This window comes from Vipera berus (assembly GCF_964194415.1).
Source record: "Vipera berus genome assembly, chromosome: 3".
NCBI lineage: Eukaryota > Metazoa > Chordata > Lepidosauria > Squamata > Viperidae > Vipera > Vipera berus.
In genome coordinates, this window is record NC_138204.1 from 93,818,258 (window position 1) to 93,840,146 (window position 21,889).

The 21,889-nt window shown below is 37.0% G+C and overlaps 1 protein-coding gene across 2 annotated transcripts in view; it reads left to right on the forward strand.

The window, feature by feature from the left end:
• Positions 1-586: 586 nt before the first annotated feature.
• GPSM2 (G protein signaling modulator 2) overlaps positions 587-21,889 on the forward strand; it is a 34,136-nt gene continuing 12,833 nt past the window's right edge. Inside the window, exons 1-7 of one of the 2 annotated variants that reach the window (XM_081324355.1) lie at positions 587-933; positions 10,088-10,377; positions 15,467-15,688; positions 16,764-16,899; positions 17,729-17,871; positions 18,337-18,460; positions 20,032-20,147. In XM_081324355.1, coding sequence (XP_081180481.1) covers positions 15,468-15,688; positions 16,764-16,899; positions 17,729-17,871; positions 18,337-18,460; positions 20,032-20,147 — 740 coding nt within the window. In that variant the 5' untranslated portion in view covers positions 587-933; positions 10,088-10,377; position 15,467. The remainder of the gene's footprint in view (positions 934-10,087; positions 10,378-15,466; positions 15,689-16,763; positions 16,900-17,728; positions 17,872-18,336; positions 18,461-20,031; positions 20,148-21,889) is intronic. The other variant, XM_081324354.1, reaches the window with a different exon arrangement.

A 21,889-nucleotide genomic window follows, 5' to 3' on the forward strand; every position in this document is an offset into this window, starting at 1 on the left:
TATCTGTAGTCTACACTCTCCTTGTGTAGGAGCGACAGGGTTGCTCACACCAATAGTTTAAAAAAGTGACGAAAGGGGCGATCTATTCTATATTACACGATCCCGTCAATGAGGACCCAGATTGTTGGGGGCAGTTAAGCTGACTTTGTAATAATGCCGCTTGGGGGGGTGTCTGAAAGCCCTAATAAGCAGGCATATACATAGAATGAAGGCTACTGCTAAGCTTGTAAGCCGCCCTGAGTCTTCGGAGAAGGGCGGGATATAAATGGAATTAAAATAAATAAAATAAAAATAAAATACACATAAGTAACCATCCTTTCCTTTGCTGCGGACCCTTCTCATCGCCCGAAACCAACGCAAGGGAAGCTGCCCTTTAAATCTCTCGAACATTTCCCACCCACCCCCCCAAGCCCCCCCCCAAAAAAATCCAGGGAATATAAACCTAACCGCAGGAAAAGCCCACGTGACTCCCAGCCCTTACGGTGTTCAAAAACGGAGAGGACAGGCCTCATCGACATCACCCTCTTTTTCTGATTGGCCAATGCAAAAGGTGCCGAGGAAGGGAGGGGGGAGCGTGGCGGGCGGAGCAGCGTCCGGATGACAGACGGACGACGCCTTTAAACAAGAGAAAAAGGGCACGGCTGCCAGGCGCGTGCGCTGTGCGGCGCGAGCGCGCGGATGGCCGTTTTTTTTTTTTCCCTCCCACCCCCCCCCGCTCCTCGTCACTCACGGAGGCGGACGGGGAGCGCCCTTGGCTGGGCAGGTGAAAAGCAAAGTGGGGAGCCCCTCCCCTTTCTGGGTCCGGGGTTTTTTTTTCGCGACGCTTGTTGTTGAGCTCCGGAGAGCGAGGGAGAGAGCCGTCCGCCAGCTACCCGTGGCAACTGAAATGAAGTGAGCGAAAAGGGGTCCCCTTCGTGGGCAACGCTGAGCCTGGTATAAACTAGGGAGTTTGGCAGCGGCCTGTTGGGTGCCTGGAGGGGAAAACAAAATGAGGGAAAAGGCAGGAGGCGCTCCTGAAGATAGTGGGGATGCGGGAGAAGGGAGGGCTGCCTGTGGTGTTTTTTTTTTTTGAATCAACACAAGTTAAAAAGGGGAGCCATTTTGAAGAAAACCACACCGGGAGGGAGGGGGCAGGCAGGGATTCGCGTGCGTTCGTTAGGAATGGGCTGCATTTTGATTAGTCAGATGCTCCTCGGAGGTGGGGGGAATATGGTTTACCCTTACTTAGGGACATAGGTATTATCTCTGTAGGGCAGGGGTAGGCAACCTCGGCTCTTTTATGACTCATGGACTTCAACTCCCAGAATTCCTGAGCCAGCTTGGCTGGCTCAGGAATTCTGGGAGTTGAAGTCCATGAGTCATAAAAGAGCCGAGGTTGCCTACCCCTGCTTGTAGGGAAACAAAAAAGTATGCCAAAATGGAGAAACAAAACAAGAGTATGTGCGCCTCGGACGTTTCGGTGAAAATCACCAGAGAATTTTCTCCTGTTATTGCTGTGGCACGACTGATTTTCTTTGCTCTGCTCTGGAAATGATTTATATTTGTGTTGTCTTCTGAAAGGATTTTTTAAAAAAAATTGGGCTAGGACACCCTGGCCTAGATGGATGTTATGACAGGATGTTTCTGGGATCCAATAGAAGTTTTACCATGTCCCTTGAATGGATTGCTTAATAGCATTCGCTTAGTATACGGTTCTTATTGTTTGATTGTAAACTCGCATAGAATTCAATTCTGCTTCCATTGTAAAATTGTATAGGGAGAGTTGTGCCAAAGTCGTATTTTCGGCACTTGTTTAATTTTTAGCAATTTGTAAAAACATTTTGGCTGGCAGATGAAAAAAAGATGATGCAGGTGAAACACAGGTCTGATTTGCTATAATAATTTTGCTATTCAGAAGTTATATCTAAACCCAGTAAAGCTTGTGCCGATCCTTAACGCTCTGAACTACCTTGTAATTTGTAATGTATACTTTTTATTCATTTTTTTTTAAAAAATGATAAAAACTAATAAACTAATATAAACTAAGAAAAAGAAAAACAGCTAAAAGTGCAAAAAATGAAATAAAAAATACAAAGAAGTACAGGTAGTCCTTGCTTAACAACCATTCGTTCAGTGACCGTTAGAGATTATGACACTGAATGAAGGAACTTAATGAATTCTCTTGAAATTTTGGTCCCCAGAAAGTCAATAGGGAAGCTGGCAGAAAAGGTTGCTAGCACTGCCACCTGCCAAGAAGACTCCCCTAGATTTCTGTGGGCTGGCTGGAGAAGTCCAAGCAGGATTTTGGAATAGAGTATTTGTAGCATGGTGCATTCGCAATTTGGATTTTGGGATGGATGCAGTGTGAAGTCTTTTTGCTGTCACCTCTCAGAAACGAGAGGAAGTCCTCTTTATCTCTGGAAGCTGGCTGCAGGTGCCCCATCCTACAAACATTCTGTGCTAAAATCCTGTTTGGATTTCAGGATAGACATTTTCCAGCCAGCCTTTTTAACAGTGAAAGGGTTGCCTGCTGGAGGGATTTACATCCCCCCTCCCCCAATAGGACTCAGTATGTCCAGCAGGCAGGTTAACCCTGGAATGGAAGGTTGCCTAATCATTTTTCTCAATGACTGAAGATTTCAGTCTTAATTGTCATAAGTCAAGGACTGTAGCTTCCAAACTTCTTTATAGCAGTTATAAGTCTGGCTACAAATTTACCTCTTAACTCTATGATTACAACATTCTTTCTATAATCTATCTTGTCCAATAACCAAAACCATAAATCCTCAAAACCAAAACAAAGTATTTTTTTTCTATTTTATACAAAAGAAATCTATAAGGGGTTTTCAGTCGGCAGTAAATGTAGTCATTTGTCATTTTTATTGTTTTTTTTTCTTATCAAAGAAGTCAACCTAGTTACCCTAGTAAGTTCCATCACCTTTACCAACTCTTTCTCTAATGTGGCTAATGCTGAATCTTGCTATCTCTGCAGTTATGCACAAAAATGAAGTTCCTTGATTTTTTCCAGCTGTTGGTCCAACCACAAAAGAAAAACATCTGGTCTCAATTGTATATTAATCTTTAAAATCCTCTAAATCAATGTATGTATTTCTAATTTTTATATGTCCACCAAAGATGATAAAAAGGCCCTTCTTGATGTTCACATTTCCAACATAAATATGAAGTGCCTATATATTCTAGAAAAACTTTTTGGTAACGTATACCAATAATATATCATTTTATAAAAAAATTCTTAAGATTGTGGCATAGTATAAATTTCAATCCTTTGTTCCATCTGTACAGGTAGTCCTTGATTTAGGACCATAATTGAGCCAAAAATTTCATTGCTAAGTAAGATATGTGAGTTTTGCCCCATTTTATGACCTTGCCACAGTTAAGTGAATCACTGCAGTTAATAACACGGTTGTTAAATGTATCTGGTTTCCTCATTGTCTTTGCTTGTCAGATAATTGCAAAAAGTGATCACATGAACCTGAAACACTGTAACCGTCATAAATACATGCTAGTTGCCAAGTGTTCAAATTTTGGTGACATATCTGTAGGGTTGGCCACAAGTGTGAAAAACAGTCATAAGTCATTTTTGTCAGTGCCGTTGTAACTTCGAATGTTTACAAGGGGACTATCTGTATGTTATAATCTAAAATTTTAGCTCAAATTTCAATAAAATTTTACACATTTTAGGATTTACACGTTCATTATTTGTATATAATTCTCTTTCAAACTCAAGTCTTCCAGTGTTCAAAACCATAAATTATTTTGTCTACTTTATATTACTTTCTAATGATTGCAAATGTGATAACTGTTGACAACTATATCTTTCCACCACCAGTTCTTCTCTTGATTTTATTTTAAGTTCTCTTTGATAACATTCTACTATCTCACAAGAAGTTAACCATTGTATTTTCCTATTTCTTGTCTATAAAATGTTACAAAGGTGTTTTAGGTCAAATCCTGGGTTTTGTATCTATTCTGTATTCTTAATATGGCATGTTTAACATTTCTAAAATCTACCTCAGCCTTGACTATCGTACCACAACTCTCAGATCACATCCTTCTAATTTCAAATTACTTTCATTTCAACTACAAAGCAAGCTGCAAAATCCAATGTCAAGTCAGATAAATCAATCTTCCTCTTTCCTTTGCATTTTGTAATATCTTATTTAATGTATTTTTCCCCTGCCGCACAAATATAGATAAACCCTTCTGCCACTGTTTAAATAGTATATCAGTTGTCAGAATAGATAGTGTGTGAAACAAAAACATCATTCTAGTCAGGACTTTCATTTTTATCACAGAAATTCTTCCCAATAATGACAATAGTTGTTTCTCCCATCTTACCATATCCTTTTTAACCTCATTCCATGTCATAATGTAGATAACTGTATGGAATAATTTAGATGATGGCAATTCTATTTATTCCAGTAAAATCCAATTCAAATTCTGAATTACTATCTAATATAAGTCTCAGATTGGATGAGGCGCATTTGACATTATTGATTAAATGCTGTATGGCAGGGGTGTCAAACTGCCGGCCCGCGGGCCGGACACGTCATCCGGAAGCTGCACCCACCCCATTGCTGGCAATGGCAAAACCGTCCCGATACGTTGTGCGATGTCACATGACGTCGTGAGTTTGACATGTCAGCTGTATGGAATCGTGCTCCCTTAGAAGACCTAATCCTGTTGCTTTGGTGTTCTTGACAGGGTTGATATTGAAAAAAATTTCAGACATTTCTGATGTCATTTCTAGTGAAAACTGCCTTCCTTGTTCTGATTAGACCAGCTTTTCTCAACCGGGATCCATTCAAGATAGATTGCTGGTTATAGCGTTAGGGTTAGGATTAATCCCAATTAAATTATGTGTGATACTTACCAAGATTGATGTGGAGGTATAATTGCTTTAAAATTTCAATGTAGCATGTAGAAAAGAAAGATAACCCTCATTTCCCTGATTGACTTGCTATTGTGTGTAACAATCAGATTTTTAAAAAATAGGACTTGTTGCATCAAAAATATTTTTTATTGTATGGAAAACAGGATGAGGAGGAAAGCCCCATGACCCAAAGACTCTACATACTCTGAAGAAAGTTGCCTGTTGAAATTTTTTATCCCACCTTTATTACTTTTATAACTCGAGGCGAACATATCTAATTTCCTTCCTCCTCCTATATTCCCAATAACACCACCCTATGAGGTGAATACTGGAGAGCCTAGAGAAAGTGACTGGCTCAAAGATATCCACCCAATTTCGTGCCTAAGGTAGGACTAGAACTCACAGTCTCCACAGTCTGGTTTCTAGCCTGGTGCCTTAATCACTAGACCAAACTAGGTCTCTTATTTCTTGCTTCCTCGCCATTTAGTGACCACAGTCCATTTCAGTGACTGTCATTAAGTGAAATGATACTGAGCAAACATGACCGAGTTGCTGTGAAGATTGCTGTCTCTTTCAAATAAAATTCTCTTGTACAGTTTCTACAGCATTAGTCTCTAGTGTACATTGTTGTCTATCTAATTTGCAATGGTCAATAACTGAAGTAGTCAGTAAATAAGGAGTGGCTGTAATAATTAACTCTCAGTCTTTCAGCAATATATTATTTTCCACATATAGATTATCACACAGTACATAGGAAATTGATAAATTTTATAAAAGTGTAATTAAAATCAGCAAAATTGCATTTGTGTTTCACAGTATAATATGGGTTTTAAGAATCGGGTATTTAAGTTCCATAGTATATTTTGATTTGTTCCCTCAATTGTGCTTTGCTTGTTTGACAGTTTCTCTCATGTGATGCTAAAAGTTGCTAATGAGCTTTAAGTGAATACCTACTTTATGCTACATTAACAAAATTCATGGAATGCAGTTGTATGGGCTCTGCATTTTCCTCAGGCTTGTACTTCTGGATCATTTTTGAAGAATGCACAATCTAAATAATATGCTGAGGTAGTAGGAATTGATGTTGTTAGTTTCCTGGACTACAGGTAGACCTAGGCTTAGAACCACTATTGAACCCAAAATTTCTGTTGCTAAGTGAGACAGTTATTAAGTGATTTTACCCCATTTTACAACCTTTCTTGCTACTGCAGTTGTGAAATTAGTAACATAGTTGTTTTTTTTTATTTAAAAAGTTTTACAATACATTTTGACTTTAATCTCCCCCTCCCCCACCCCTACCTAACCCTCCCTATCCCTCTCCCCCAATCCCTCCTCCCCCCCCGACTTCCCAGAGCTAAATACAGGGTATAAAATCAAGAAACAAACATAAGCACCCCTATGTTATCAGCAATAAACTATTAATTCTATCTCCCTCTAGCTCATATAAAATGAATACAAACAATATTAATATTACAAATGAAGTAAAAAAGAAAAAGAGGAAAACAGAAAAAGAGCTTTACTCAGAATAGATTTTCTTAATCCCAGTCCTTATTCATATTAATTTCAAAAAAAAGAAAAAAAAACTTTCACCTACTATTTACATTCTCCAACCTTTCTCTAATTTCTAAACAAATTCTCAGTTACGCGCCAAAAGTGCCTATCTCTATTAACCTTAATAATCTCCAACCAAACTAAACTATGATCAAAAATAGTTCTTGCATGTATCACGCCAAATGTCTCGCAGTTCCAAATCATCCTTGAGTTCAAATAAAAAGAGTAAAAAAAAAGGTTTAAGCAGTCTGTAAGACAACTTGTTGTTAATTAGGAGCTTGCATACCCATTCTTAGTTCAACACATACTTTTAGTCCATAACCCTAATATACTTTTCTAACAAGCAAATAACATCAATCTTAAATTGTGTTAAATATTAAAAAAAACTTTCTTTCTCCTCTATGATAAATTTAATCCATTGACATTCTAATTTAAAAATTTAATCAGCAATCTTAACGCTCCAAAGCTTTTGGAGCACGTCTGTCATGACCCCCAAAACTTCTTTGGACCGCGCCCCTCCCACAGCTTCACTGTAAGTACACTTTGGAGATTCCATAACTTTCTGCTGGTCTTGCTCTTGCTCTCGTCTCGCTCTTCTTAGGGCGGCACGCGTCATCCTCTGGCCTCCTGCAACATCCGATGAAACTGTATCTTGATCCCCTCCAACACCATTGTCCTCTATCTGTCTATCTGCAACATCTTGAAGCTTTCCCTCGCCGTATCACTTTACAGCTTCCAAAAATGATAGGGGGGTTGCTTTTAACACATTGCTATAAAAATCACGTGCCTGGGCCACAGTAACCAGACGATGTCTTTTACCTTCATGCGTCACCACCAGTCCAACTGGAATCTCCCATCTAAACTTAATATCACATTTCTTAAGTTCCTGTACTAGAAATGCAAAATCTTTCCTTCTCCTTAAAATCTTCGGAGGAATCTCTTAAAACCAAGACTTCTTGCTCAGCCACTACCAATTTAGTATCATAAGCAGCTTGAATGACTTCATCTCTAATTACTCTCTTTGTAAAATAAACCACCACATCTCTGGGTAACTTCCTCTGTCTTGCAATCCATGAATTTACACGAAAAATTTTGTCCATATTTCCCTCAATTTCAGATGCTGGCTGGCCCAATACCCCTTCCAGAGCCTCAGAAATCAGCTGCTTTAAATCTTCTTTACAATTCTTTAAACCCCTGATTCTAATAGCATACTGCATCTGATGATACTGAACAAGACTCAATTCTCCGTCCATTTTATCCCTTATATTTTCATTTTCTAATACCTTTGCTTCTAATATAGAGTTCTTTTGACTGAGATCCTTCACTTTTACATCCAGCTGTTGCACACATACAGCTACAGATTCAATCATAGACAACATGTCCACCCTCATTGCTCTAAACTTCTCTTCCATCTTCTTCTCCAGTTTCTCCATAGTTGTTAAGTGGATGTGGCTTCCCCTTTAACTTTGTCAGAAGGTCACAAAAAGTGACTACATGATTCCAGGGCTCTGCAACTATAATAAGTATGAACCTGTTGCCAAGCATCTGAATTTTGATCATGTGACCATGAGGATGTTGCAGTGGTTGTAGGTATGAAAACGGTTATATACCACTTTTTTTCAATGCTTTTGTAACTTTGAATGGTCACTAAATGAATGGCTGTAAGTTGAGAACTACCTGTAATCAGTAATTTTCATACCACTGGCCATGATGCTCTTCTGGCATAGACATGTTATATGCCACAATGATGTCAAAATGGTGGTACCACAAAAATATCATGTTTATGTAATTGTTTTCACATCATGATGTCTGATATAAATGCATAACTCATATCATTTGCATGATGATGTAATCCTATACAATATGAGCTATTGTCCCTCTGTATATGGATGGCTGTGCCTTCTGATTAGGATCTGGGAACTGAAAATCTGGGATTTGATAAAATATATTGGTACTGTTCTGAAGTGTTTCAGTCTACTAATGTTGGAGCCGTCGCCCCAATCCTAGCCCTTCAGCTGGGTTTTATAAAACCTTTTCGCTTTAGGCCTCTGCTGTTGTGTGCAAAAAAAAAAAAGGTTAATCAATCAATTTCAACTTCTTGCTGGAAAACAAAAATCTCGCAAAGTTGGAATTGATTGATTGAACTTTTTAGTCTCACCCAGTCTGCCATTACCACCGCAGTCACGCCCACCCAATGGGCCACACCCACCCAATGGGCCACGCCGAACCATCACCCAATGATACATAAGTGGGTTTTGGGTTGCAGTTTGGGCACTTGGTCTCTTAAAGGTTTGCCATCCCTGGAATAGGTGCTTTCTTGTAGTTTATGCCTGAACCAAAACATTCCTGTTTGTTTTAGATATAAAATAAAGCAAAGTTGTTTTATTGTTTATTCCAGAGATGGGTGAAAACATACTTCCAAACAGAAGTGGTAAAAAGCCAGTGGATACTGTTTGGAGTATGTTTCTGGTAATCATAGCAGAAACAGCGTAGGTTCTTGTATTATTGGGATGTTGGAGAGCTGCATCCTTCTTTTCGCTATTTGGACATTCGTAGCAGGTGAGAGCAGGGAGGGAGAGAAGGAAAATTGATGTGCAGACTGGCTAGAGAGAAATATTCTACTGGGAACTTCTTTTTCTACTGAGTAACAAATAAACAGACCCTGTGAAAAAGCCAATGGCAGATGACAGACAGTTTGATTTGTACTAACCTTGATCAGTGAAATCATACCCAAGATCTCTGTGGCTTTTGTTTTGCCCAAAAGAGAGAAAAACAAAAAACATTCCAGGTTTTGTTTTTGTAAAGTTCAGTGGAATTTCCAGAAATCACTGTATTTGTTTCTGGGTTGAAACAAAGTGTATTTTCCATTTTGTGTACAATTCTAGTGGAAATATGTGAAAGAGTGTGACATCCAGTCCTTATTCTGATATTTTTCTACTTCTGTAGTTTCCTTGCAGCAGTTCATTAGTATAACATTGAAAACTAAAATGTAAAATAAAACAGTTTTGCTACAATTTTTCCCCAATAAGTTTTTAACATAGTTTGCCTAGAACAGGGGTGTCAAACTCAATTTCATTGAGGGCTGCATCAGCATTGCGGTTGCCCTCAGGGAGCCGGGTGGGTATGGCCAGGGTGGGCGTGGCCTATTGGGTGGGCGTGGCTAGAGTGTGTATGTCCTACTGGGTGGGCGTGGCCAGCTCTACATCGTTCGCATCAAGGGTGCCTATGGGGGCCTGGGCAGGAGTGGGACAGATCTGAGGGTCTCTGGCAGAAGGAGGGTCTCTGGGCCAGGGCCAAAGCAGTGGGGGCCGTTCCCTCACTGTTTCCAGGATGGCTTTGTGGGCCACATGAAAGCACTTCACGGGCCGGATCTGGCCCCCGGGCCTTGTGTTTGATATGTCTGGCCTAGAACAAAGGAGAACATAGTTCTGTGACCAATCTCTCTAAATTATTACTTTATAAGTAATCCATAAAATAGCGTTTAGGCATGTATGTATTAAAATTGCCTGTATGTGTGAGAGAAAGGTTTGCTTTGTAAGCTTTCTTTATACAAGAATTTCATTTGTTGTATCTTCACCAAGCATTGCCATCTTATTTTTTAAAAAATTAATTTGACACTCATACAAATGAAATTAGAAACATCATTTTATACTCTCTTTGCAGAAATACAACGGATTGAGCGACAGACACAGATTGTAATATGACTTCTGAATGTATAAGATATCTGATAAGAATCTCCTTTTCTGATCAAGCATCAATACTGCAACAAGAATTTGAATTTTATTAACTCCAAGTCTTGATAACGTATTGGGACATTTTTATGAGAATATTTTTTCGTTCCCTGGTGATTTTTCTACGTGCTGACTAGCTGATAATAAATTTATACAGAATGTGAATTGACAGAAGATGTTTTGTTAAACGTGTGAAGATAATTCATTTCATGTTCGTTACAGGTAAGCAAATATACTAATTAATGCATTGAAAAATTAAGGCTTGCATCTGATGTTTAATTTTTTAAAAATACTTCAGAGGGTCATCACATGTTTGTTTAATACCCCTATTTATATGCATTTTAATTGCCAAATTAGAGTTCATCCATGATTGACCTCTTCCAGATACTTGTAATCTCTTAACAATACTCTTTTTCTTTAATGTTTCAAATTTTGTTTGAAGCTTCCTTATTTTTACCTGTGCTGAGCCAAGCTATGGAACTACATAGATGAGAAATGGTGTTTAACAGGTTTATCTGGTACATTGTTTTAAGATTAAATTAATGTGAAAGGTAACCATTTGTAGGTAAGGCTCTTTTCATTGCCCATTCCTGTTTGTTCATCTAGAACAGACATGTCAAACTCGCGATGTCACGTGACGTCATGCAACGTATTGGAACTTTTTCCCCATTGCCGGCAATGGGGTGGGCGTGGTTTCCTTGTGACGCGTCCAGCCCATGGGCCGGCAGTTTGACACACCTGATCTAGAATAAAATGAATCTTACACTTGTAGCACTATCATCATATGGACCTATTTTTCTAAAACAAATTGTAGACTTTTTCCAAAGTTACTAAGATAAATCTACAATATTGAGTTTCCTCATATGGATTTGATTTACTTGTTCCAGCCTCTACTTCCATATTTTCTGGGCTGAACCTAATGTTAGTTCAATTCAAAAACACTGGAATTTTCACCTTTTATGCCTTTAGTCACTATATGAATCATATCTATTAATTTATTATTCATATGTCCTTTGTTTCTGTATGTTTTTATTATGTTTATTGTCTTCTAAATAAGCAGTGTTGGTGCTTAAAAATATGCGCAGTGTTTTTATCCAGAAGCAAAAAAATGGTTTGTAGCAGGCATAGTATTGCATGCAGTGCTGGTAAGAGTCTCCTTAAAGAAACTGCATGTTCTCCTGGGCTGTCATGGAGCCACACAATTATTATTATTATTTATTATTATTTTAATTCCATTTATATCCCGCCCTTCTCCGAAGACTCAGGGCGGCTTACAAGCTTAGCAGTAGCCTTCATTCTATGTATATGCCTGCTTATTAGGGCTTTCACCCCCCCCCCCAAGCGGCATTATTACAAAGTCAGCTTAATTGCCCCCAACAATCTGGGTCCTCATTTTACCTACCTCGGAAGGATGGAAGGCTGAGTCAACCTTGAGCCTGGTGGGATGCGAACCTGCACTAATTGCAGGCAGCTGGTGTTACTTAAGGAGGCATTAGCCCACTGCTCCACCAAGGCTCTTGAAGGAAAGTGCAGTTTATATTTAAGGAGATTCAGCTAGCTCTTCCACAGCAGTGCCAAAGAATGCAAAAGACTTTGTTTTTTTAAACAGATCAAAGATAGCAATCTGAGAGGAATACTTATGGCACCTAGATCATTTTTGGGTTTAACCAAAAGTTGTGATCAAATAGAAGGCACAAGGAGATTCCCATTTCTTTTGTGAACTCTGTTCATAAAACAAAATATTTTTTATTTCTTGTTTCATCAGGAGCACATACATCTTCCCAGATAGGAAGATGGGAAATATTGCCAGATATATAAAATTAATGTCAGAATATATATCTTGTCTCATATATATCGTCATCACAGTTGAACATGTTCACTGTAATAAAAGGCAGTGGCTTGGTAACACTGCTTGATTTTGTTACCCAAAACAATGTGGTTTTAAATGATTATTGAATGACACTAGCTTGTTGTACTCTAAAGTAATAGAAATTACAGCATTTCCAAATAAAATGGACTAAAGCTTGAGAAGAATTAAAATATTGAGAGATTTTTTTAAAAAAAGCAGGATAAATTGTTGAATGACATCTGAAATAAATACAGGAAATGATATGCAAGGATTTGACTACAATGGGTCGATTGTTTAGATGTAAAACCAAACATAAGCAACAGTCTTGTGTAAATATTTATAGTGGATCCATAATACCAATATACCTAGAATCCAAAACAAGGCTGCAGTGTGATAAATTGTTGCTGGTCTTGATTTGTGCAAATAAATGAACTTTTTAAAAAAAGTACCATATACACCTCTCCATGGCTTCAGATTTAAATTCATATTCAAAGACTGAACACTTTGGGGAGAATGCCAACGTATGGACTCTACTAAAACTCTTTTTGAAGGATGCTGCGCTACCTGTACTATATTTGTACCTTCAAAAACAAAACACTTAGCTTTAACCTACATTACTTAAAATGTATTATTTATTGAGTATGGTATTTGGTTAAATAATTATTGTTCATATAGTCTGAAGAACACAATGAGAGTAGGAAGCTGTTTTCAATAGATACATAAGGCCAAAGGAGGCCATTTAGATAGAGTCCAACTCTTATTTTGTGCAGTAATTCCAGTTAATATGGGTTCCAAATGTTTATCCAAACCTACTGAAATGCTTTCAGCAAAGGGTGAAAATTGGCTATACCATCAAATTGTTATAATGGTTGGACTTCTTTCCTAATATTCAAAGAATTCTGTTTTTCTTTACCGTAAATGGGTTATTCCTTGTCCTGAAATCTGAAATGATAGGGGGCAGATTGGCCTTCTATGTGACATTTTTTAAGGTAATGCACCTGCTCCTCCTCCTTTTCTCAAGGCAAAACTTTAAAAAGTTCTTTCTTAGTTTCCGCACTTGGGAAAGTGTTCATTTTCTGTTTCAGACTTATTGCACTTTGCCTGAGTGCTCCATAAAATTAGGAATTAAGAACAAAGTGATTTGGAAATTAATATAGTAAAAATTACAATATCCCTTCTTTGCTATTATATTAAACAGCTGCATCTTATACAATAAGTGTAGAGCTTGATACTTCTGCAACTTTTTAAATTAAATGTTTTATAAGCATTTGTGTATGTGTGTGTGTGTGTGTGTGTGTGTGTGTATGTGTATGTGTATGTATGTATGTATACACACACAAACATACACGCATACAGTAGATATATACATAGTCAGAAGCCAAAAATGAATTACTGGTATGAGGGGATGATACAATTTATTGTTTCATTAATAGGATTGTGCCTTTTAGGTATGGGGTGGAATACATTTAATTTTAATTGGATGTGACATTTAACATAAGGTGCCCGGAGAGAACCTCTCAGGAGACGAGAGGATTAGTTAACATTACCCCTTAAGAGAGGGTTAAATCTTTTGTTATGGCAATTATAAGAGTGCTGTAGTCAATTTTGTTATATCATTTTAATCAAATGGAAGAAAATACCTGTTGGCTGTTTCTGAGAAATGCTATAGGTATGCTATAGATAGGCAAACTGGGACATTTCATGGGCGAAATATAAATTTTACTGCACAAACTAAGAATGTCTGTCATATCGATGTGCTTAGGCTGCGGAATATCGAAAGCTAAGAGGTATAGTATTCAGTAATTTTCATTTTATATGTGATCTCTAATTGTGATTTTATCAAAAACATTTATCAAAATACTGAAAAAGTAGACCTTTTATTCTGAATAAAGTAGTTACTGATTTTCTTTCTACAAGTTACCATTTAAAAATAGCTTATATGTATATCATAAATGGCCTAGTTTCTCATCCAGTTATGTATAACTTTGTTACAGCTTTTCCAAAATGTAGCTTTTTTAAAAAAAACAATTGTGTTAGTTTTATGTCACCTTTAATTTAACAAATTCTTTGTATTAACTAAAGTAGAAATATTAGTTTCATACACTATTTGATCTGTTTCATGGTGGTTAAAAAATAAAAAGTTAATTTAGGATTGAAAAACAGTAACATAGTTATAGTTTTTCTTTTCATATTAAATAGTTGATATAAAAGATCATTTTTATAAGAGTTCATTGGGCATTAGAAAAATACGATTAGTAGGGAGCAATGATTATCTTACTCAGAATATTCTCAAGATAAATTACATGCTACATCATACAATGTGGCAATTGTTCAGTGTTTTTTTTTTAGATATGGTTGGTTGCACAGAAATGTTGGCATTTTTATTATTGTTTTGTTATTGTTATTATTGTTATTGTTACTGTTATTATGTAGAAAAATTGTTGGAGGGCGAGCTCTAATGGCTGGATCCTGCGCAGGGTGCAGTCTGGCTCCAAAAGTTGCTTATGTACTACCATTCCTCCCGTATTTTTAATTCTGCTCAAATTTGCTAATGATCCTATATAGTGGTTCAAGCCAGACAAAGAGGAGGATGTAGACCAGGAAAATAGGAACCAAGAAATCCCCTTAAATGCCATTATTACAGGTAGTCCTTGGTTACAGTGGCCATTGGGATTGAAATTTGTGTTGCTTAGCAACGCGGTCATAAACTGTGATATCATGTGACTACTGGAATTTACTGAGTAACAGCAATCCCAACAGTCCTGGTTGCTGTTGTAGCCCAGGACTGCAAAGGTTGCTAAGTGGGAAGAGGCAAGAGTCCCATGCCAGTGGGTGTGCAAAGGGACATTCCTAGCAGATGCTCCAAAGAATGGGTGGGTGCCATGGGAATTAGTGATGCAGTGGATAGGTGCTATGGAGTGTGGGTGGGCAAAAAAGCAAGACCAAGAGCAATTTCTTGCCAGCTTCCCCCTCCTTTCTGGTAGATTTGAAGATCCATGTCTGGGAAAATTTCCTGCTTGTGAGAAGCTCTAGGGAACAAAAGAAATCACGATCATGTTACCATGAAGTACAGAAGTTCAAGGATTGGTCATAAATACAATTCATTCAGCACTGTCATTAACTTTGGTTGCTGAACAATTGGTCATTACTTGATGACTTCCTGTGCTGCTATTGATAACTCAATACTACATACAGTATTCCATCAGCATACTTGCCCTCTCAGTAGTTACTAACCACTGCCAATACTCGATGGTCTTCCTCGTTCTCTAACTGGGATGGGACTAATAAGAATATATTTTAAACTTGAGATGCAAAAATAAATGCTTCAATAAGTACTTGAAATTCAATAAGTATTTGAAATAATTTAATATTTCTATTCTGCTTCAGAACTACTAGAAGAAATGACTACTAGAAGAAATGTCTATTTTAAAACACAATTTTTCTTATGTTTCATATTTATAGAATGGAAGCATCTTGCCTGGAGCTTGCCTTGGAAGGGGAGCGGTTATGTAAAGCGGGGGATTGTAGAGCTGGGGTATCTTTCTTTGAAGCTGCAGTTCAGGTTGGAACAGAAGACTTAAAAACACTTAGTGCTATTTATAGCCAGTTGGGCAATGCCTATTTCTATTTGCATGAATATGCAAAAGCTTTGGAATATCATCATCATGATTTAACTCTTGCAAGGTAAATGCAGATTTTGGTACCTTTATGTTAGTCCTTCAAGATAGGCCACTTAAAGAAACAATCACAGCATGGATATCAGTAATGCTCTTTATTGTAGTAAAGTGGAATGACAAACCCTTGAAAGCCTTTTCCTATTCACACTAAAAATAGTCAAGGTGGGATTATTTTGAATTTCTTTCTTACATATCCTTCCATCTCAGGACTATGTAACTTCTTCTCCAAGCCCCCCTTAACACTCATTTTGTCTTTCTCCCATAATAACAGCCTCATATTTTTTTCTAACAGCTATAAGTATAAAGTATAAAGTTATTTATACTTTAAAACTATCTAGATATCACTTTTTGTGATAATGATTAAAAGTTTGTTCAATTAAATGTTGCCCAAAATTGTTTCATCTCATGACTGAGCTGTTGAATAGAGCAGATTATCTTAGCCATGTAAGTGAAATTTGTTCTGAGGAACCGCTCAGAATAATATATAGCAAAGTTTTATTCTTCAAGAGAATGATGTGTAATTTGTCTTAGGCATTACATTCACAAGAAATGACATACAGAAATTAAATCCTCACAATACTTTTAAAATCTATTTTACACTATATAATTGGGTATCTGATCAACTGACTTCCAAAATACACTCCAGATATGTTTTATCTGGAATATAGAATATATTTACAATGTACCGGTAATATTATACTTACAACTGTGAAGAACAGTTTATCCAAACATATTAAATATGTCCAAACAGATTCATTGACACTTATATAATCTTTCCCCAATATGTAGCACAGGATGTTATTTTACCCTTCTCATATTTTCTAATGATTAGACATTAGTTGGGAGTATTGGTAGATTTGAAGATCCATGTCTGAGAAAAAATGAACTAGAAAAAATAATGATTACAATGGTTTAGGATCCTTAAGGCTAGGGATAAAAATGTTTAAGTACAATAAGTGTGCAGTTGCTGACACTTGTCAGCAAACCTGTCAGCAAGTTTAATAAAAATGTTTCTCCTACTCAAGATTGAGCTGACTTTTTAACAGAAAAACAGAAGGAATGACTAAATGTTTAATTTTCAGAACAATTGGGGATCAGCTAGGAGAAGCTAAAGCTAGTGGCAACTTGGGAAATACCTTAAAGGTCCTTGGGAATTTTGAGGAAGCAATTGTTTGCTGTCAGAGGCACCTTGATATTTCGAGAGATCTAGGTGATAAGGTAAGAAAATTTACTACAGTCAATTTTGAAAGAAAAAGCACAGTGTGTATTTTTGAACCTGATATCAGCAATAGAATAATAGTGTTTTGATAAACTTTTTCAAGCTTATTAGTTGGTTGCCATGGTATCTTTAGATGTTCTCTCCCTGACCCAGACTTTAAAAAAGGAAGGTATTCTTGCTGTCTTTCTTCCTGTGAAAGATCAAAAAGTAACTTTGGCAAATGAACAGACTTTGGAAAAAAATATTGTTCTGTGACATAATATGATACTCATAAATATGTAAGATCTGAACGGGGGACAGTGTTGGGGTAATATATAATAGTGAAAACCCCTACAAAGTAGTCCTTGACTTACAACCCCAATTGAGCTCAATATTTCCATTCTAAGCAAGAGAGTTGTTAAGTGAGTTTTTCCCCATTTTACAACCTTTCTTGCCACAGTAGTGAAATGAATCACTGAGTTTTTAAGTTAGTAACACAGTGATTAAGTGAATCTGACTTCCCCATTGCCTTAGTTTGTCAGAAGATGTCAAAACGTGTTTACATGACCACGGGGACCCTGCAGCCTTCATACATATGAACCAGTTGTTAAGGCATCTGAATTTTGATCACTTGACCATAGGGATGCTACAGCGGTTGTAAGTGTGAAAACTGGCCAACAGTCACTTTTTTCAGTGCCGTTGTAACTTCATCACTAAATGAACGATCATAAGTCAGGAGACCACCTGTAGTTCTCACAATAGGAAATAAGAGATTTATTTTTTGTTCAATTAAGTGAGTACCTATATAGCATAAGAACTTTTAAGAAAATATTTTATTTGTATTTATAGGTTGGAGAAGCAAGAGCTTTGTATAATCTTGGAAACGTGTATCACTCCAAGGGTAAAAGTGTTGCTTGTGCAGGTACCCACGATCCAGGGGAATTTCCAGATGATGTTAAAACTGCATTGCGGAAAGCTGCAGACTATTATCAGTAAGAAAAGCTTTAGTAGTGGATTAATCTTTCAAGGTGGATACAGTTTTTAAGCGTCCCTTTTGTAATACATTAAAATGTGTTATTTTAATTCTTTTACAGCCAGTTTCAATTTTATAATGTCAGTGCATAAATATACAAAATGAGTGTAATTTAAAATTCCACCCATATTTCTTCTGCAGTAGTGACTGAAATAAGATGAATGTCTAAGAAGGAAAAATAAGAACTATTGGACAGCAGCCATCAATATTGTTACTATAATTTATAGCATTTGAAATCACAAGTGATTTAAAGGTATCACCTTAAGAGGATGGCAAATAGTATTACATAATGAACATTAAATCAATCTGCATAAAATGTTTTCTTTTAAATTAACAGAACAATTATTTTTCATAATTGTTGCTTGTACATTTCTTCCATTATAAATCTAGTAATTTGCTTTTAAAAACTTTGAATATTAAATAGGGAAAACTTAACAATCGTAACGGAATTGGGGGATAGAGCTGCCCAAGGACGGGCCTATGGAAATTTGGGAAATACACATTATCTTCTGGGCAACTTCCGAAGTGCTGTTACTGCCCATGAACAGGTATAAAAGAGTGCATGTTGGTGTGTTCTGGTTCATTGTAGTTTATATTATTTGTTTAAAAGGTACATTTACTGCATTCAAATAATGTTAGTAAAGCATATTCTATTGTTTCCTTGGTTTCTCTTATGAAATATATACAGAAAGATGGATATTCAAGGAAATATCTATGACATTTATAAAAGAAGGCTAAAGTATGTCCTATTTAAAATTGTAAAGAGGACATTATCTGATATAGATTTATTATGCATGTGATATTTTAAAGTGCATTATTGGGCTGAAAAACAGATACTACTGTGAAGATAGGTAAAGGTGTTCCCGTGGTTTTTACCTGCTAGTCATGACTGATTTTAGGGGTAGTGCTCATCTCCATTTCTTAAGCCAAAGAGTCATTGTTTACTGAAGATATTTCCAGAGTCATGTGGCCGGCATGACATCACGTTGCATCACAGAGCGTACAATGAAGCACGCAATGCTGTTACTTTCCAGCATGCTTTTGGAGACAGAGAACTTTAAAATTCTTTTCTGTATATAGTAGTTCTCGATTTACAACTGGCTGCTTAGTGATTGTTTAAAGTTGCAATAGAACTACTAGGGGACTACTTAGGATCCAGATTTGAAGTTCCAGTTGTCCTCTCCCCTTGTAGTCACATGACTGAATTTCTGGGACTTGGCAACCAGGACTCATTTACATTTGTTTGCCATGTCGCATGACTGCATTTTATGATGCTTTTGCTGAAAACCAGCATTTACTTCTGGTTTTTGGCAAAACTGCACCCATAGCAAGCAACTGTTGTGATTCCTTGCCAGCTCATGGATCCAACAGCTGAGTTGAAGACTCAGAGGAGGAGGAGGGGCCTGGAGTGTGATCAGAATCAGAGGGAGGCTCTGAGCTACAAGATTTACAATCTGACGAGGAGCCTGGCCCCTCTACTCAGCTCAGGCTGAGACACAGCTGTGCTGGGAAGCTGAGGGGGATAGTGACGATTCACAGGACAAAGGAATGCAATGGGGTGGCTGTAAAGGCGAAGGAGCAGGCGTTAGGAAAGCCGCACCTTGGATGCATTATAAAAGGGGAGGTCTGGCAGGTGCTGGTTGCTGAAGGTTAAGAGTCAAGTTGCAATGAACTGTGTTTGTTTTTCCTCAAGTCTGTGAGTAATAAAAGGGGTTTGGGTTTGTCCTCCAGTTTCTGCCTGCTTGGTTTGAAGAGGGGTTTTCTCGTTGTGAACTTAACAAAGAGCTCAAGTAGGCTGGGACAGAACAGCAACTGGTTTGCTTAAGATGTGCACTGTTGCTTAAGAACTGCTGCAAAAAAAGTCCTAAAATCAAGTCAGTCACATGCCTGACCCTATTTTACAATCGTAATGACTTACAACTGCAATGGGCAGGCTCCTTTGTAGTCGTAATTCGATGACTCCCTGTAATACAAAATGTTCTGGTAAAAACATGTTTTAGATAAGGAAAAAGAGTGAATCTTAGTGTTTACTTTGTTATTTGTTATGGAAATAGCACTGAGAATAAGGATTCCTATTCTGATCACTGTTACTATAATTAACAGGCTAATTCTTTTCCAGCGCCTTTTGATTGCAAAAGAATTTGGTGATAGAGCTGCAGAAAGAAGAGCCTACAGTAATCTTGGAAATGCCTATATTTTCCTGGGAGAATTTGAAACTGCTGCTGAATACTATAAGTTAGTCTGAGTATTGTTTTATACTGTTTTGTTAATACATTTACTCTTATTTACTGAGGTCTTAAAATCAGATCTTTTAAGTTTTCATTTTGAACTATGCATAGCTTCATTAGCTTTAGCTATTTCAAAATAATACTGATTTGTTGTCTTCTGCTGTTCTTGGCTGTATTTGTTTTCATCATTTTATTTTCATAAAACATTATTGCTTAAATTTGTCATGTAAGAAAAAATAAATACAACTTTATCCAGTCATAATTCTATAAAACCTAATATGTTATTGATATAAAATACTTAAAGCTGGTAAAATATCTATTTGGATAGTTAAGCATTTCCCGTGTTTGAGCTATGAACATACAGTATACTTGAACTATCTTACCTGAGCTTCTTCCCAGAGACAGAATTGCCACAATTTGGCTATATTAATTCACTGAGATGGGAGTACCAGACCATCTCATTTGTCTCTTGAGAAACCTATATGCGGGTCAAGAAGCAACAGTGAGAGCTAGACACGGAACCACTGATATATTTAGATGGATTTATAAATGTTTTATAATAAACCTATTAAAACAATAAGATAACTAAAACAGTTCCATTAAAAAAACAACTGTACATACATTTCAGCTGCCTTAGATACATAAAACAATCATAACCTGTTCAGAGGTAACCAGCAAAAGCAAGTATGTAGTCTTTATCAAGATACATATTTCTAAAATGGCTAATGGAGAAAGGTCTCATTTTCATGGAGCCCAATCTTGAATCCAGGTCTAATGGCATTTGGAACACGGCTTCTTTAGCTGATTGGAAATTTTTTAAAAAAACCTCATCTGAGAACTTTGGGTGGTAGATATCTGCAAAATATTTTCCCTGGTAATTCTGCAAAAGTACCGTTACTTTTTAATTGCGTCTGATTACTCTGTGGTATTTCATTTAAATTCCTTAAGAGCAATGTAACTTGATTTAATTTATAAGGTTGGGAAATTATAGCACATTAAGTATCTTTTTGTGATCACTCAGTGCTGATAGAGACTACTTGGAAAGGGAAATACTGTTTTTTTAAGCTGGCCTTAGAAAATGGGAATCCAAAAACTCACTATGTTAATTCAAAGCTATATATAGAATACAAAACCCAATCCAGATGGAATATGGCGAAACAGATTGGGTTTGGGTCAGCAAAAGAATGAGACAAGGCTATATGCTCTTTCCTTATGCATCTGTATGTTGCATACTATATTAAGAGAAGCTGGATTGGAGGAATGTGTGGTTTTAAAATTAGAGGAAGAAATATCAATAACTTGTGCTGTGCTGATGATGGCTGAAAATGCAAATAATATGCAAGATGTACTAATGAAAGTCAAGCACCATAGTGAAAACTGGAACTAAAATTATAGTAAGAAGATCAAAATAATATAACAAAAGGTAGAACAACCAGCCTGATAATTAATACTGAAGATAGTGAAGTGATGAATAGCTTTTGCCTTTTAGGAACAACTATGAATACGGAAAGAAGCACCAGTTTAGAACACAGACTAGCACTTGGGAGGTAGCAATGAAGGCCTTGGTAAAGAGAACTCAGTTGCCATGTCTTGTCTAGATCTATAAAAGTCAGAATTCTGCAGGCAGTGGTTTTCCATATGGTAGTCTATGGGAGCAAATGTTTAATTATTTGTTATAGTTATATTCCATTGCAGTACTCTGCAGATTCGTAGTGGCTTACAACTTAAAAAAACTGTAGAAATAATAAA